Here is a 16,742-nt window from a genome sequence, read left to right on the forward strand (position 1 = left end):
TTGTTCTGGCAAAATACAGGACAGGATGGAGGCTGGGATTGGGGACTGAAATTGTTTTTTGCCCGGTGCTGAATTGAGTTTAAAGCAATCCATTACATCATGGGTAGGCAAACTAAGGCCCGGGGGCCACATCCGGGCCAATCGCCTTCTAAATCTGGCCCACGGACGGTCTGGGAATCAGCATGTTTTTACATGAGTAAAGATTTAAAATGCATCTCTGGGTAATTTGTGAGGCATAGGAATTCGTTCATTCGCCCCGCCCCGCCCCCCCCCCCAAATATAGTCCGGCCTCCCACAAGGTCTGAGGGACAGTGGACCGGACCCCTGCTGAAAAAGTTTGCTGACCCCTGACATACATGGTTTACAAGGCTTTCTTCAATTACTAGCAGTTCGAAGCACGTCAAAAGTGCAAGTAGATAAATAGGTACCGCTCCGGCAGGAAGGTAAACGGCGTTTCTGTGCGCTGCTCTGGTTAGCCAGAAGCGGTTTTGTCTTGCTGGCCACATGACTCGGAAGCTGTACGCCGGCTCCCTCAGTCAATAAAGCGAGATGAGCGCCGCAACCCCAGAGTCGGACACGACTGAACCTAATGGTCAGGGGTCCCTTTACCTTTACCTTCAATTTAAAAAATAACAAAAGCATTATAATTTACAAGTGTAAGAAAAATATTGCACATCACATTATAGCTTGGCTTTGTAATGTGATAACATTGTAATTACGATAACATGGTGTCTATCCCAATCAGATGGTAACTACTGGTAACTGCAAACATTCCAACAATACTGAAAGGAAATAATAATATCACATCATAGCTTGGCTTTGTAATGCCAAACATTACAATAACATGGTGTCTATCCCAATCAGATGGTAACTACTGGTAACTGCAAACATTCCAACAATACTGAAAGGAAATAATGATGATGATGATGATGATGATGATGATGTGATGTAATAGAAATCTTTGTTTCTGTTGAAAGGTTCGGTAAGTCACTCTGTGTGAGCCAACAATATCTCTCTCTCTCTCTACTCAACCTTCCCATGAGTACTTCCTGTTACTCCTTGTGGCTTGTCCTGCAAAATAATTGAGTAGAAGTCAGCACAGGACAGGTGATAGCCGAGTGAAATCAGGAGCTCACTTTTTATCAGTTTCACAGAGTACTGGTTCCAGACATTGGTTCATTTGCTTTCCATTGTGGAGAAGATGCTCTCCACATACCCTGTTGAGGCTGGAAAGCACACAGTGTAGGAGATGACTGTCAGCTTATTTGGTAGATCAGATGCTGTAAATTCAGCCACCCACCTTGCAGCTTCCATTGATCCGTCTGAGATGCTTAAAAGGCTGTTGGCTGTACATAGTGTCTTATCATACAGCTCATCCATGTTCAGTCTGCTTGTGAAATTGAGCTTTTTGCAGACCTTCTCAAAGTCACTGAAGGTGATATTGCCATCTTGGAGGGAGAGGGGCTGAAGACAGTAAAACCATTTGTCTTCTGGGGAAAAATAGACGATCATCTGCAAAGACAACATCTACCAAACATTTCAGATTCTTACCAAAGACAAATTATGAATGGCCCTATAATTACTGGAGAGGTATGTGAAGCTATCAAAAAAGATAAGAAAGGAAAAGTACTGAGGCCTGGGTTATCAGCTGTTTATTCATCCTGTAAATAGAGTAGCTGTTTCAGTTTCATCTGGTGAAACAAGCCACCTGGCATTTATAGGAATCATTAATGCTCTTTGTAGAACATCCGTAGAGATTAAAGTCCCTTCCAAGCAGGACCAAGCAATAAATGTAAAGTTTTTATCTCTCAACCCTTGTAACGCCAGAGCCAGATTGTTATGCAAGCCTAACAGTTGTGATTCTTGACACCTATTGCAGTGAGGTCACAAGAAGCAATGAAGAACAAGATAAGTTGCCAGTCCATTAATTCTCTGACCATGAGAGGATTTTAATCTAGGAGTCCTTGTGTTATTCCTTTTTGGATGCTGCATGAGAAGAGGAAAATAGGAGTTGCTTCCATACCCTCCAACATCCCTCAGATGAAAATGTCCCTATTTACATGTGCACAGCAGATAGGGATTAATCCAGTGTCAGCCAACATGGTGCCCTCCAGATTTGCTAGAGTACAACTCCTATCAGCTCAAGATATCATGATATAAATGATTAGAATTGTAGTTTTATAGCTTCTATGGAGACACCATAGGTGTGCAAAGAGATGAGCTCACACCACCATGTGGCTTTTCTGATAATTCCCTGAACTTATCCCCCCCCCCTTTAATGGTGACCTTTGCCTCATTCCTCTTCATGTAATACAGATGGATGGGCAGACATTTGTTTTAAGAAAAACTCTGACATCTGCTGGTCAGCTGAAAAAAAATGCATCAAATTTGGTCTTGGTATAATGAAAGCGAGTGGCTACATAGGAAGTGAGGAGCAGATTTTCCCTCCTTCACTGTGAAATTGTGATTGTAGGAATGATTCCTGCAGCAGGGAAATAAGAGAGGTGCTTGTTGGGATACTGGACAGGCAGAGATGTGGAGGGTTCAACATCACAGGAAAAAGATTCCTCCATTATCCTGATGGTTTCATTCTGTCTGTCTCTAGCAGGAACTGTGACTTGCGTCTGGTCTTACAAAGTCACACCCAACTGAAAGAACCACAAACAAAGTGCTGAAAGGTTTTTGCTGCTGTTTGGATATCAGTCTTTTGTACCTTTATTTTCAGGTCTTACTATGATCTATGTGAAAACTGTTCAAATTTGATTGTGCTTTTTGATGTGTCTTATCTATTGTTTATCATTACTGTTCTTGCAAATTGTAATTATGTAAATGTTTTCATGCTGTGAGCCACATTGAGCACAGTTTCAGCTATGGAAAGGCGGCATACAAATAAAGATGAGGATCAGCCGATCTACAAATGCTCCCATTGTGAGAAACTGTTCTGTCATCAGATGGACCTTGGGAGAGAAGCAAGACAGTTCTCAGCTAGGAGAGACCCAGTGAGAGCAACACTCTTGAGAGTAGGGCCAGCTTCAGGGTGGGTTCTCCTTGTGCAAGGATGGCAAAGGTGGTGGGAAGGGGGCAGAACCTACCCAATGCTCAGGCTGCAGGAAAACCTCCAGCCACAGAACCCCAATAATTTTGTTTAGCCCCTGTCTATTGATAATAGGCAGGTGCATTTGCTGCGCTCTTTTCAGCGTCTGCTTGAAACATTTTTGCAGGGCATGCAATACCAGCAGCAGTGAAAAGCAATGGAGTGGAAGTCCCTGCCCCCCCCCGTCACTCTGTTACTCTGTAGCATCAAACAAAAGCATTTTTTCCACTGCATCATTGTTACAGGTGAGCGATTGCCCCCCCCCCCAAGGTCAACAACTAGATTACTAGTGCAAAAAATGAAAACAGGAAAAATACCATAATTATCAGAATGGGTAATTATGGAGATGGCAAAATTAACAGCATCAATTAGGGCCCCAAGCAAAAAATGATTGAGACCACAGCGCTACCCGCATCCTGGGCAAACTGAAGGTTTTAATTTATTTTAGATGAGAACCCTCTATGCAAGTAAAAATCTAGCACATCAGGAAGAATGATTCTGGCCAAGCTTGCTCTCTATTGTACTACTAGGTTTCTATGTGCAGGGCCTTTTTTTAACATAAAGGAACGTTTTAAAAATGGAATTTCCTTGCTGCAGTCTGAAGTGGTAAAGTGCACTAGGTGCCTAGGCTAAAGTTTCCAAGGTCAGACCTATGAAAATAGATTTCCCTCTTCTGCATTCCTTTTGGTAAGCATCGGGGAACCCCCCCCACACACACACACACTAGGAATGACATCCTAGGGGTGCTTTCCTTTCTAGAAAGGTTCGTGAAGCAGAGTGTTGAGTGAAGAGAGAAAAATACTATGATTATTTTTATTTTTTAAGAAATAGCAAAACCTTGGAGGTTGGAGCTCAGATCATGCACAGGGCAGCATCTCAACAAAAGCCATGGTGCCCCCCTCCCACAAAATGTAGCTGCTTTTTCAGAAGTCTTGGAGCGGCATTTGGGACCCTCCTGTCCTTTCTGACAATTGGCTATGCTGGTTGGCTGGGGCTGATGGGAACTGGAAGCGAAACCTTCCCCACTCTTACAAGACAATTTGAATGTGGCCAAGCCTTCCAAGACTCCTCTAGCAATCTAGTCCCCCAGAGAATATGGGTGCAGTTTCCTGTAAGGGTTGCTACTTGGGTTCAAGGCTTCCACCTTTCTAAACTATGCACTAGGAAGATGTGGGCTTTTGCTTTGGGGTGATGCGAGAAATTTGAAAAAAAAAATATCTCAGTGATAAGGGCAAGCGCTCAATAATTTGTTGTTATCATTAAATAAAATGCTGCTGGTGTGTGAGTATTGGGGGGCATTAAATAAGTTCTCATTAGTTTTTCCATTCTACATACAGTGGGGAAAGAAAGGTCATTTCTTTGTTCAGGTATCTCACTTTGATTAGAGAGGGGAGAGAAGTCTGTGGCCTTCAAGATAATATTGGACTTCAACTCCTATCACCCCCAAATTCAAATGGGCCTGTGAGGCAGATTTAGTCTCTCAGGAATCCTGAGGTGGGTTTTATTTCCCCACAGATAAAAGAAAGGGAGGAGGGTCTCTCCGGAGAACAAGCCTCCTGCAAATGTGTAGAGTTCAGCTCCTGAGGCAGCATCAGAAAAAGACACGTCCCCCTTCATAGTCCAGAGTTATCGGATCCTTTTGGGTTCCTCACTCAGGGAGAGATGGAAACAGGGAGGTGCACGCCCTGTACTTACCTCCCAACTTCTGCACAGCCCAGATCCCTCCCTCGGGACAAAAGGCAAAGCTGTCCTTTCTCCTCACAGACTTCTAGCGATCCCCACAACCCATTCTCCCTCACTTCCCACAGTGACTTCCCAGAAATGGCTGCCTGCTGTGAATCCCTCAAGTCCCAGCACACAAGGCCCGTTGCTGAACCTCTCGGGATTGTTAGGCAGGCGTGGCTTTTTCTCTCCCCATCTCATGCTTTTCCCATCCTCGGACAGGATGAGCCTGGGATGGGCTGTGTCTGGATCCAGAGTGACATTTGCTGTTGAGGGAAGATAAGGAAAAGAGAAGAGAGGCAGAATCAACCGAGAGCCAGAGGTCGGCATCCTGATCTAATAAACCCCTCTCAAAGAATGGAACCTCTTTGCATCACATGCAGGATTGAGACCCTCCCCACTTCTTCCAGACTTATCAGAATAAATATATTCCTCGTTGGTTTTTAAATCAGGATTGGGCCCCTGCTGTCAATCCAGGCATGTTCCAAGAAGCAAAATCACCCAGTAAAAACCATGGGTAGAAACTAAGGCCCAGGGGCCGGATCCGGCCCAATTGCCTTCTACATCCGGCCCGCGGATGGTCCGGGAATCAGCGTGTTTTTACATGAGTAGAATGTGTGTTTTATTTAAAATGCATCTTTGGGTTATTTGTGGGACATAGGAATTCGTTCATTTCCCCCGCCCCCCAAAAATATAGTCCGGCCCCCACAAGGTCTGAGGGACAGTGGACTGGCCCCCTGCTGAAAAAGTTTGCTGACCCCTGCATAAACCTTTATTCAGTGAAGGGGAAGGAGAAAGAGAAAGGGATTGGAAAAGGCAGGGAGGGAGGAATTTGCCCTCATCTGACACTCTCTGTGTGAATTGGTCATTTGGGGCTTCAGGGATGTGAGGGATGAGAGCCCCCCAGTTCAGGTAAGGAGAGAACAACCACAAAATTGTTAATGCCCTCACTAAGGTTACAGTTGGGGAGAGTGTTGGGCAAACCCATTACAGTGGTACTTTGGTTCTTGAACTTAATCCATTCTGGGAGTCCATTCGACTCCCGAAACTATTCGAAAACCAAGGCACGTCTTCCGATTGAATGCGGGAGCTTCCTGCAGTCAAGCGGAAGCCGCATTGGATGTTCAGCTTCCAAAAAATGTTCGCAAACCGGAATACTTATTTCCAAGTTTGCGGTTTTCGGGAGCCAATTTGTTTAGCAACTAAGCTGTTTGAGAACCGAGGTGCCACTGTACCTATTTCTTCACTTGGAGGTAGGACTAATTCTGGCTCGAGGGTCACATTTCAATCTGGGAAAGAAGCAAAATTAAATAACCAAGAAGATTTTCTTGCCTTGTGAACTTCTGGACTTTCCTTCCATGTTGTTTTCTTACAAACATGATACCACTACGTGTACATTTGCTATCCTGCAGCCTGCCAAAGTCTCCCTGGGTTTGACAGTTGTTTTTTAAAGCTCAGATATTGTACTGAAAACACACCTGCATTTGTATATCCGCATGCCTTGAAACAAGATGTGCCTAAACTGGATCTGCCAGTTTGTAGTATCTAGTGAAACTTGGCTGTGGTGGGTGCCTATTGGCTAGTGCCAATATCGTCACACACATATCCTCCTCCTCCCATCCTCAGAGCAGTTTGGAAACTATTTTTCATATTTGTATAAATAATAATAATAATAATTGGTAAACAGTGAACATATATGTATAAAAGCAAATGTATGATTTTGCTCTCTGTACATAGCATATTTGCATAAAGGGTGGAGGTGGAGCACCCAGCAAAATGTCATCCTGAATGAAACTGTGCACAGGGACAGAATGCAAAGTTGTGACTGCAAAGAGATTACAAAAAGGAGCTGAAGACATTTTATTGTGATGACTGTAATTTTAGACGCTGCTGCTCCCTGATTTTAGTTATGATGACTGTATTGAACCAAAAAAAGAGACACTGAAGAGCTCCAGAAACTGAGTGAATGGGAGGTAAAATGGCAGATGCGATTCAATGAAAGTGATGCATGAAACCTTGGGCTGATAGTAGATAGCTTGATGAAGATGTTGACCCAGTGTGCAGCAGAAAAAGGCAATTTCCACGCTAGGTTTCAGATGGTTTTTTTTTGTTTTACAATCAAGCAGTGTATAAATTTTATGAAATAAAATAAAATAAACAAACCCACCCTCTGGTCATTCAATGTACATATGAAGAACTCAAATGCCACTATAAGGCTATTAACCTATTGATGGTTCCAAAGTCTAAAGAAAAGATGATCTAACCCCAAAGAAATACCAGTGCCCCTCCCTCCTGTGCATTTGGGTCTCTATTGGAAATTTACCTTTCTGAAACTGTAGTTTGAATAACACAGCATCTGAAGAAGAAGAAAAATATATCAAGCTTAAACACTGCACTGCTATACCTCATAAAGTATTGATAGAAAAGCAACACATAATCTGTTGTATCATTATTTCAAGTGGTAGAACAAAGGATTAACAATTTAAGAAGAAAACTGTAAAACTCAACAATGGTAAGCGAGACTTCAAAACAGCGGAATAAAACATACCACATTAAATCTGATTGTCTATGAATGTTTTCCCTGAAATTGGAGTCCATAGCAGAGGGTAGCCCAAGCAATAGCAATCCTGTAACAGGATGCAGGGGGGAGATGGAGGCAGCCTTGGTGGTTGGGGAAATTATTAAAGCCAGAATTGTTAAACATCATGAGAAACTAAGCTTGCTGAGGAAGGATTGGCAGAGCTCTCATTCAAAAGGAATTGTAAACAGATGCACAATGGGGGGGGGGATTCTGCCTTAATATACAGCCTAGTGTGGGTTTTCTTTATTTGTGGCAGTCACAATTTCTCATACCCCATTTTTTTTTTTTTTGAGGAAAATCCATGATGGCTGGACCACCAAGAGCAGGCATCCCCAAACTCGGGCCTCCAGATGTTTTGGACTACAACTCCCACCCCTAGCTAACAGGACCAGTGGTCAGGGATGGTGGGAATTGTAGTCCCAAAACATCTGGAGGCCGAGTTGGGGGGATGCCTGACCAAGAATATGATGGTCCTACTCCTGTCTACAGCAAGAGCAAAATACAATGCAGTAAGTGCCTGGCAAGCTCTGTGTTGGTCTAATATAATCATAGAATCATAGAGTTGGAAGAGACCACAAGGGCCATCCAGTCCAACCCCCTGCCAAGCATAAACTCCTTGCAGCCATTCTTCAATACCTTTGAACTGCTTTATCACGTCCTCCAGATGGAGATTCATATCACAAAATCTGGAGGTCTTCCATTTTAGCTTTAGAGGGAAAGCCAGTAGATTCTGCAGTCTCTCTCTTCTCTATCTGATGAAAAAGAATGTTAGACTTTCAAAGCCATAATTCCTAGTAAAGGAAAAGAAAAAAGATGGAGGAAGAAAATGGTAGAATGCCTAGAGAGGGACCAACAGGCACAGAGGAAGAGATTTCCCCTCACTACAGACCTCACAGCCAGACATTGGAGGGCCAGAATAGCTACCCCAGGCCTCTGAGCCCCCCCCACGTACATCTATTCAACACCATCAGGTAATACTGTAATACTCAGTTTCTCTGCCCCAACTTCACTTCATTGATTCCACAAAAAGCAGCACGAATTATCCTGAGTGAATGACACACAACACACATTTCCTTTCTCTAGATGTCACCAGTGAAGGTGTGAGAAGAAAAAGATGGCTGCAGTGACCTTTAATCTGACTTGAGTGGTACATGAGGGTTTGCTGGAGAGTGACTGAACTGGTATATCTTTCTCCTGTTGTGTGGAAACATAGAGTATCCACCTCTTAGCAAGACTTGAGCAAGGTTAAAATATTTGTTTCTTCAGGTTGCTGGTATCGTGGTTGGACAACTTACTGTCTCTTTGTTGGGGAGCCTGGAGGCCAGTTTTATGTCCTTCTGGACTTTCCCCAGCATTACGGAGTGATGCTAATGGAAATGAGCAGGACTCACTCACCTCTGCAAGGTGCTTCATCACTCTAGAGGGAAAAGAGAAGAATTCACTGCACACCACAGGCCACATATGAAACCCCTTCAGCCCTGGGATGGATGGACTCTGGCCCTCTTGTGTCAGTGTGCCTAGCACACACAAATGTTTGTGGTCGGGGGGAGGAGGTCAGCCCCCTTGACCCTTACAAAGTAACAGAGGTGCAGAAGCCCTTTAATGCTGAAGCCAGTGGCTGACAGGGGTGGAAATTGTTGTTTGGTGGCCGACGAGGCAGGGCTCTGGGCTCCGAGACTACATCATGAGACAGCCTCAATCTACAACTGCTTAACGCTGCAGATTCTCCTTAAATTCAGGCAATCGGATCAAAGTGAAGGGGCACCCCTGTTGACAAGAGGTCAACAAAGCTGCAGGTGATTGATTGAATGTGAAGGTCAAAGAGATGTATTAACTTTGTTGCATGCACTTGCAAGTTGTCTGATTAAAGGGAAAGGACAGAGCTGTGTTATTGCAAAGGTTCTCCAGGGCTACCCTGTTCTCACCCCAGACTGTGGATAAGACTCTAGAATGAAGAATATGGGTTACAACTGGATATAAAAAAGCATCTGCGTGGAATAAGAATGTTACTTTCGTTAATTAAAGCTGTTGATGTCCTTTGCAAAGCAAAATGAGCCTGAGTCTGGCAACACAAAGGACAAAAAGTGATGTATATGATTCTGGCTGAATAAGGGGGGTGAGGAATGTATTACAAATGTTTAAAGCTTCATGGGTATAAGTTTCATTTTCCTCTCAGTACTTGGCATGCTCCATTGGCGCTACCCTGTGACAGGGTCTTTTTAGTGCTGGTTCCCTAGTTGTGGAAGGGTCCTCCCTAGGGAGGTGCATCTGCCTCCATCAGCTGAGTCCCTTTACTACTTGTATAGATGCAAGAGGGACATAAAGGTTTGGAGAAAGCCTCGTCCCCAAGTAGAGCCTTGTGCTGTTCATGCCACCATCTTACCTGCAGGAGTTCACTTGCTGCCTGCTGATTCTTGTCCTCCATCTCCTGGATGAGCCTTTTAAGAGAGGAGAGTTCCCTGGAGAGTCTGGCCAGCTGCTCATCTCTTCTCCCTTCAATCTCCTTCTCCACCTCTTCGATCTGATTCAGCAGGTGTACTTCTTGTTCTTCAAGAAACCGGTACAGTTTCTGAACTTCTCCACTGTCTTCTGCCTCTCAGTTTCTGTAAATTTCTGCAAGAAGCAGGAAGAGAGAGAGCGAGAGTCTGGAATATGGTCCGTCTTTACAACATCAGGAGGAGAGTTATGAAAATTCCGCTGGGAGGACACTTCCTGTTTTCAAAAACATGAAACCAGGGCTCAGGGCTTATCCACATTTCCTCTTAAATTTGGGTTTTGCCTGGACATTCGCTTGAATTTAGCAGCAAGCAGCAGTTTTCACTGGGAAAGGTGTGGGGCAAGGGGAAAACTGCTCGGACTCGTGCTTTCTAGGCTCGGGACAAGTGGAAATGTGGATGAGCCCTCAGTTGCTATGGAAGCCCTCTTCTTCAGGTTTTAAAGTAAACACAGTGGGGAGGCAGCAGGGATGAACACACTGGCTCTGCCCTATCCCTTGCCATTTCTGTTGCCGTCCACCTTGTGGAAGCAATGAGCTTTTTTCTATCTATGGAGGTTCCCGGTACATTTCTGAACTTGGCATAAATTGGTTTCTACGTTGTGCAGAGAGTTTCCATGGACATAAAACAGTCCTCATTCACACTGGCTACTGAGCCTCTTGGGATTGCCAATCAGAAGTGAGCTCCCGTTGCTCTGTCCCAGCTCCTGCCAACCTAGCAGTTCGAAAGCACACCAGTGCAAGTAGATAAATAGGTACCACTGCGGAAGGAAGGTAAACGGCATTTTCGTGCGCTCTGGTTTCCGTCACGATGTCCCATTGCACCAGAAGCGGTTTAGTCATGCTGGCCACATGACCCGGAAAACTGTCTGTAGACAAACGCTGGCTCCCTCGGTCTGAAAGCGAGATGAGTGCCACAACCCCATAGTCGCTTTTGACTGGACTTAACCGTCCAGGGGTCCTTTACCTTTACCTTTCCTTTCTTTCATGAGTAGTAAATTACTAGAAACAGAGGAAAAACGGGGCACATCTAGCCTGCACATCCCCAGCACTGCTCTGTTTATTTTAAAGTCTTAAGTCAGCTTGAGCTTCCTAAAGATAGTGTACATTTAGAAAGACATTTCTTTTAGAATCTATAAGGCAAATCAGAAGGTTGCAACTAATTTATGTTCTGTGGATCTGAGCTGCCTTGTGGGGAAGAGTTTCGGTTCAGCTTGGCTTCAAATGCAAAATTACCTCATTAGCAGTTTCTGGGGGAAAAACATGCAGAGAGAAACTCAGCAATCTTTTTAAATTAACATTTTTTTGAATTTTGAAATGCAGTTCTTCAGCCAAATAATAACTACAGAAATGCACATACTAAGGTAAAGTGTGCATTAAAATACATTCATTAAGGCATAGAAAAAGGAATAATATTAGGGGAAATTGCTTTGCAAAATATGTGTATACTAGACAAAATTGCATACAACATCAACAACATCAACAACAACTATTATTATTATTATTATTATTATTATTATTATTATTTATTATACCCCACCCATCTGACTGAGTTGCCCCAGCCACTCTGTGTGGCTTCCAGCAAAAATACAGAGCGGGGGGGGGGGGAGACCACATCAAACATGAAAAGCTGCCTTCAAATGTCTACAAAAAGTTATATAATTGTATATAATTGTATAACTCTTTATAAAGCTATATATAGTTGTTTAAAACATGTTAGCAGAAATTGCACTAAGATGCTGATTGATTTTCACGAGGACTTTAAAAAATAATAACTACACACTGAAGTGGAAATGTGGAGAAGTGAATTTAAGATGAAAATGTATGAAACTGAGAGAAACAGATTTACCCGTCCCTATTCAGTCCTGACTTGATTTGTCAAGTACCTGTTCCCTTCCTAGTAACACTTACAAGGAGATCTTGGCTTTCTTTTTCCATGTCTGCTTGATAGGCCAGAATTGTTTCTCTCTCTTTCCTCAGAATCTCCAGATGGCTGCAGATCAGTCCCTAAAGAGGAAACTAAAGCTCAGGTTGTGATTGTGACTGAGAGTAGCATCTGCAAAGGCTAAAGCGGGGGAAAGCACACTTTTTAATGAAAACCAAGAACCGTGTCTCCTCGCCCTGATCTAATCCCTGATCCCCAGTTGCTGCTATGTTGTGGAGCAAAGGTTTTCATTTGAAGGGTCAGAAGTGAATACACCATTGACTCTCCAGTGTGGCAGAGTATTTGCTTCTGAATACTGGAAACCTCAGGAGGGGGCAGTGCTCTTGTGCTCAGGTCCCACCTAATGGCTTCCCAGAAGGGTTACCTGGCTGTCTGACCACTGTGATAAGAGGATGCTGGTCTAGATAGTCCTTTGACCTGACCCAGCCTGGCTCTCCTTATATTATGGTGCTTGATCTGGAAGGATATGAAATAAAAATAAAAATAAACAAAACAAACGGAAAATATAAGAAAGACAGTACTTATATAAACATAATATGCAAAAAATTAACTATACACATAAGACGCTTTCTCACCCCCCATCACCCTGTGTTGACTTCCAACCTGATCTTTATTGCAGTTTCTGTATCTTCATTTCTTTGTATACCTATATCTGTAATTTCTCATTGTTCTATTTACCTTTTGAGACGTTCATACATTTGCTAGGAGATCAGCCCTTTCCACAGAATTCCTTAAATAGCCTTTAAATGCTTTCCAATGGAAGGATAATGAAACTTGAGGTTTCGTAGGTTTCATACAACAAGTGTTAGTTTTCGGAAAGTCCTGGATTAAATGCAGATGGCCTCACTGCTAATCGTAAATGAGATTGTTTACTAACACATCTGCATCTAGCAAATACCGTACTTTTGTTTTTTTAAGAAATTTGAGTGCTGTCTTCTCTCCGTGCCAGCTGGTGGCTGATATCTGACTGGTTAGTAGCATATTTTTCTTTCTTTCTTTTTTAAAAACATTGTCACCTAGCTCAGGATTAAGGATTTTAATATTTTACAGCATTTTATATTTTACTGGTGGTGGGGTTCTCCTTAAAACCTACAGTTGCTCTGTGTGTTTCCAGGCTGTTTAACCGTACACAATAACATATCTAATTGCCCTTGCTATCCAAGCCTCTTAATTTGCTTGGTTTTATTGGTTTTGTTGAGTTCTGATAGTGTCACCCCCCCCTCCAGGTTTGGTACAAGTTTTGTGACTTTCTGTTTCATGTTGTCTGTATAGTGTTGTTTCTTAAGTATGAAGAATCATTAGGAATTGAGCTTTAACAACTAAAGGTGCTCACTGAGAAATGTCCTATTGGGTTCAGAGGGTCTTACTCCCTCTGGATTAGTATCTTATTCATTTCTATAATGTTGTGTTGTTGATGCATCTTTATCCCTTGTGAACAGTGTTTGGGTGAAGTCATTGAAGAAAAGATGTACAGAAATAAACTTGATTTCAACCAATGCAGGATGACCACCAGGAGAGAACTTTGTAAAAAAGGGAATCGTGTTTGGACACAGGAAGTTGTGATGCCATCATTGTGATGGGACATGACGCCAATTATGTCATCACAGCTTAGGAAGAATTTGAAGTGGCTTCAAAAATGGAGGAAATTCATAATTTGCTCCAGGCACAATGAAAAAGGAAAACAGCCTTGGCACGGGAGTTGCTTTCCAGCCACATTGAAATATTTCATAAAAAATTGAACGGATTCCATTACTAAGTGTCAAGATAGTTTCCTACCTTGTATTCCTGGGCAGCATCTTCCTCAAGCACCACAGTGTGCAGTTTGTGTTCTGGGGATCGTTCACAAGAGACACAAACCAATTTTTCATCTTCTTTGCAGAACAGTTCAAGGTATTTCTTATGTTTCACACAGATATCCTTTCCCCCTTTATTTAATTGCAGGAGTTTAATTTTTTCTACTATACTTGCCAGCTGCCAATTGGGCCGGAAATTCCCTCTCTGCATTTGGGCTCTGCAGATGGGACACTCCAAGTGCCCCATATTTTGTTTTTCCCATATCTTGCAATAACTGGTGACGCAGCCCTGACAATAGTTGTGGCCACAGTCCAAAGTCACTGGATCTGTGAGGTAGTCCTTGCAGATGGGACACAAGGCGTCCTGGTCCATGTCCACGGATGGTGATGCTGAGGCCATAGTGGGTGAAGTGTTTGCGGCTTTGTTGATAGAAAGGGAAGCTGTAATATGACAAAGTAAAGAGAAGCAGCTTGAGCAGGGCAGAAACCTATAAAACCACTGGGCAATGAAGATTTCCAAATCTCTCGTGTGGGAGTGAGTGTGGCTCACTATGCTTGAAATAAGACTATTGAGAGGTCCCTTCAAGGGGTTCAGCTTTTTAAGGAAGACTGGACCTTCGGAGAGAGCGTACCTTTTAAGGCTCAAACTGGTCAGGAAATGAACAAAGACCAGACCAGGATATACAAAAGCAAAGCTATTGCAACAGGGTGCTCCCCACACACACAGGAGAGAGGAGGAGGACCCAGGACAAAGGTGTGCATTGTGCAAGCCCTTATATAGACTTCGAAATTGCCCACCCTGTAGCTCAAGACCTCCCCCAGAAACATCATACCTACATCACAGAAGGGGTGTAGCTCAAGACCACCACCCCCAATACATCATACGTACTACCAAGCTTACTGTATGCTTGTGAAACATGGACCACTTACAGACGCCATCTCCAACTTCTCAAAAGACACAGATGGAGGGACAATTACAAAAAAATTAACACTACAAGAGAGTGATTGAAACTGCAGACTCAGCTCTGTCTGAGGGTGTTATGCACGAGAAAAAAGAACATTTGTAAAAAATAAATAAATCTGGGGTAAGCTGGAGGCGGCAGAGAACCAATCATATAGCTGGAACATGCACCTTCATGGTTTCCCAGAAGGAGCAGAACGGGACGATTCAAATATATTTATTATTACATGGTTCAAGACTCTGCTTCCAAAATTGTTGTTCAAACATAAACCAGAAACAAACTTTTCTAGAATTTCTCCCAATACCTAATGGGTCTCCTCGGGCCAGCCCAACAAAGGAGCAGCAAATTTAGATTGAGGAGGTTGACACAATATTAAAAAGTTAGGAAGCATATAAGCCCCAGGCCCAGGTGGCCATTCAGTGGCTTTTCATAAACACTATGAGAGCCAGTGTGGTGTAGTGGTTAAGAGCGGTAGACTCGTAATCTGGGGAACCGGGTTCGTGTCTCCACTCCTCCACATGCAGCTGCTGGGTGACATTGGGCTAGTCACACTTCTTTGAAGTCTCTCAGCCTCACTCACCTCACAGAGTGTTTGTTGTGGGGGAGGAAGGGAAAGGAGAATGTTAGCCGCTTTGAGACTCCTTCGGGTAGTGAAAAGCGGGATATCAAATCCAAACTCTTCTTCTCTTCTACTACAAAAGCAACTGCTGCCACACATAGTTAAGCTATTTAATTATATATTATTAGGATAATAGCTCCCAGAGACCTGGCAGGAATCCAGAATTGCCACCATCCCTAAGCCATCCAAGGATTATGCATGAGTGCAGTCTTATCGTCCAATTTCTCTGTCAAACCAGCATGATAAGGGATCAGTTTTTTCTAGTAGCACCTTAGAGACCAACTGAGTTTGTTCCTGGTATGAGCTTTCGTGTGCATGCACACTTCTTCAGATACCTGGTATGAAAGCTCATACCAGGAACAAACTCAGTTGGTCTCTAAGGTGCTACTAGAAAGAATTTTCGATTTTGTTTTGACTATGGCAGACCAACACGGCTACCCACCTGTAACTGGATCAGTTTTTGTGATCCTTGCAGGAACTTGCAGGGGGTGGGAAGGGGGAGAAGAGCATAGTACCACCCGGGGCAATGCTTTGGTGAAAGCATCTCTTTGTCAGTGAGGAGAAATGAGACAGAAAGTCTCTGTTAATAGATCTATACAGTGGTACCTCCGGTTACAGACACTTCAGGTTACAGACTCCACTAACCCAGGTTACAGACACTTCAGGTTACAGACTCCGCTATCCCAGAAATAACGCTTCAGGTTAAGAGCTTTGCTTCTGGATAAGAACAGAAATCGTGCTCTGGCGGCGCAGTGGCAGCGGGAGGCCCCATTAGCTAAAGTGGTGCTTCAGGTTAAGAACAGTTTCAGCTTAAGAACGGACCTCCGGAACGAATTAAGTTCTTAACCAGAGGTACCACTGTATTAGGTGAGGCGACTGCCTTTGGTGGAAGGATCCACAGGGGCAGCAAATCTGGCCTCCAAGGAATGCATGATTGTGGTACATCCTTGGAGGTCGGATCTGGTACTGTGCCTCCTTAGCAGCCCCCCACCCCAGTGCCTCCTCTGCAGCAGCTTCTCAGTGAACAGGAGGGGCTGCTGATCTCCTCCCAACCCGAGGCAGGGAATGAGGAGGGGTCTCCTGGGGTCTGGTCCTGGCCGGTGTGATTTAGAGCGGGGGGCCCTCCCAACATGTAAAGTTGGATGGAGGCAGAGCAGAGCCATTCCCCACCATTTAATCTAGAAATGTACTGACCTTGGACTGTAGAGCAATGGCATCCACCATGAATTCATTTCAAATGAGAGGAAGTGAGGCTTCCCCTTTTTCTGCTTTTTTGCAAAATAGTTTCGATTTTGGACACTGTTTCTCTCCTCCCCCCTTTCCTTTCCATTGCTCCCAAGGCTGCCTTCCGTGCTTGAGTTGGGCTGGCTCTCCTATGAGATCAGAGGGAAAGCTACAAGGATCTCTGCCTGGTCTAGAAGAGAAAACCTGTGGGCTTCAGAGAGATGCCCTGCTGGCTACTGTGAGAGAGGTTCCTGGACTGTGGAAATGTAAAGAGAAAGAAGGTTCTTTTTATCCTATTTGGTGGTCTT

The 16,742-nt window shown here is 43.8% G+C and overlaps 1 protein-coding gene across 1 annotated transcript; it reads right to left on the reverse strand.

Moving 5' to 3' along the window:
• Positions 1-4,747: 4,747 nt before the first annotated feature.
• LOC117042824 (vespryn-like) lies at positions 4,748-8,145 on the reverse strand. Its single transcript, XM_033142480.1, has 3 exons — positions 8,034-8,145; positions 7,140-7,172; positions 4,748-5,082 (listed from the first exon to the last, which is right to left on the reverse strand). The coding sequence occupies exons 1-3, from the start codon at positions 8,071-8,073 to the stop codon at positions 4,853-4,855; spliced, it is 303 nt and encodes a 100-aa protein (XP_032998371.1). The 5' UTR covers positions 8,074-8,145; the 3' UTR covers positions 4,748-4,852.
• Positions 8,146-16,742: the final 8,597 nt, after the last annotated feature.

Source organism: Lacerta agilis, chromosome 2 (assembly GCF_009819535.1).
Source record: "Lacerta agilis isolate rLacAgi1 chromosome 2, rLacAgi1.pri, whole genome shotgun sequence".
In the NCBI taxonomy this organism is placed as follows: domain Eukaryota; kingdom Metazoa; phylum Chordata; class Lepidosauria; order Squamata; family Lacertidae; genus Lacerta; species Lacerta agilis.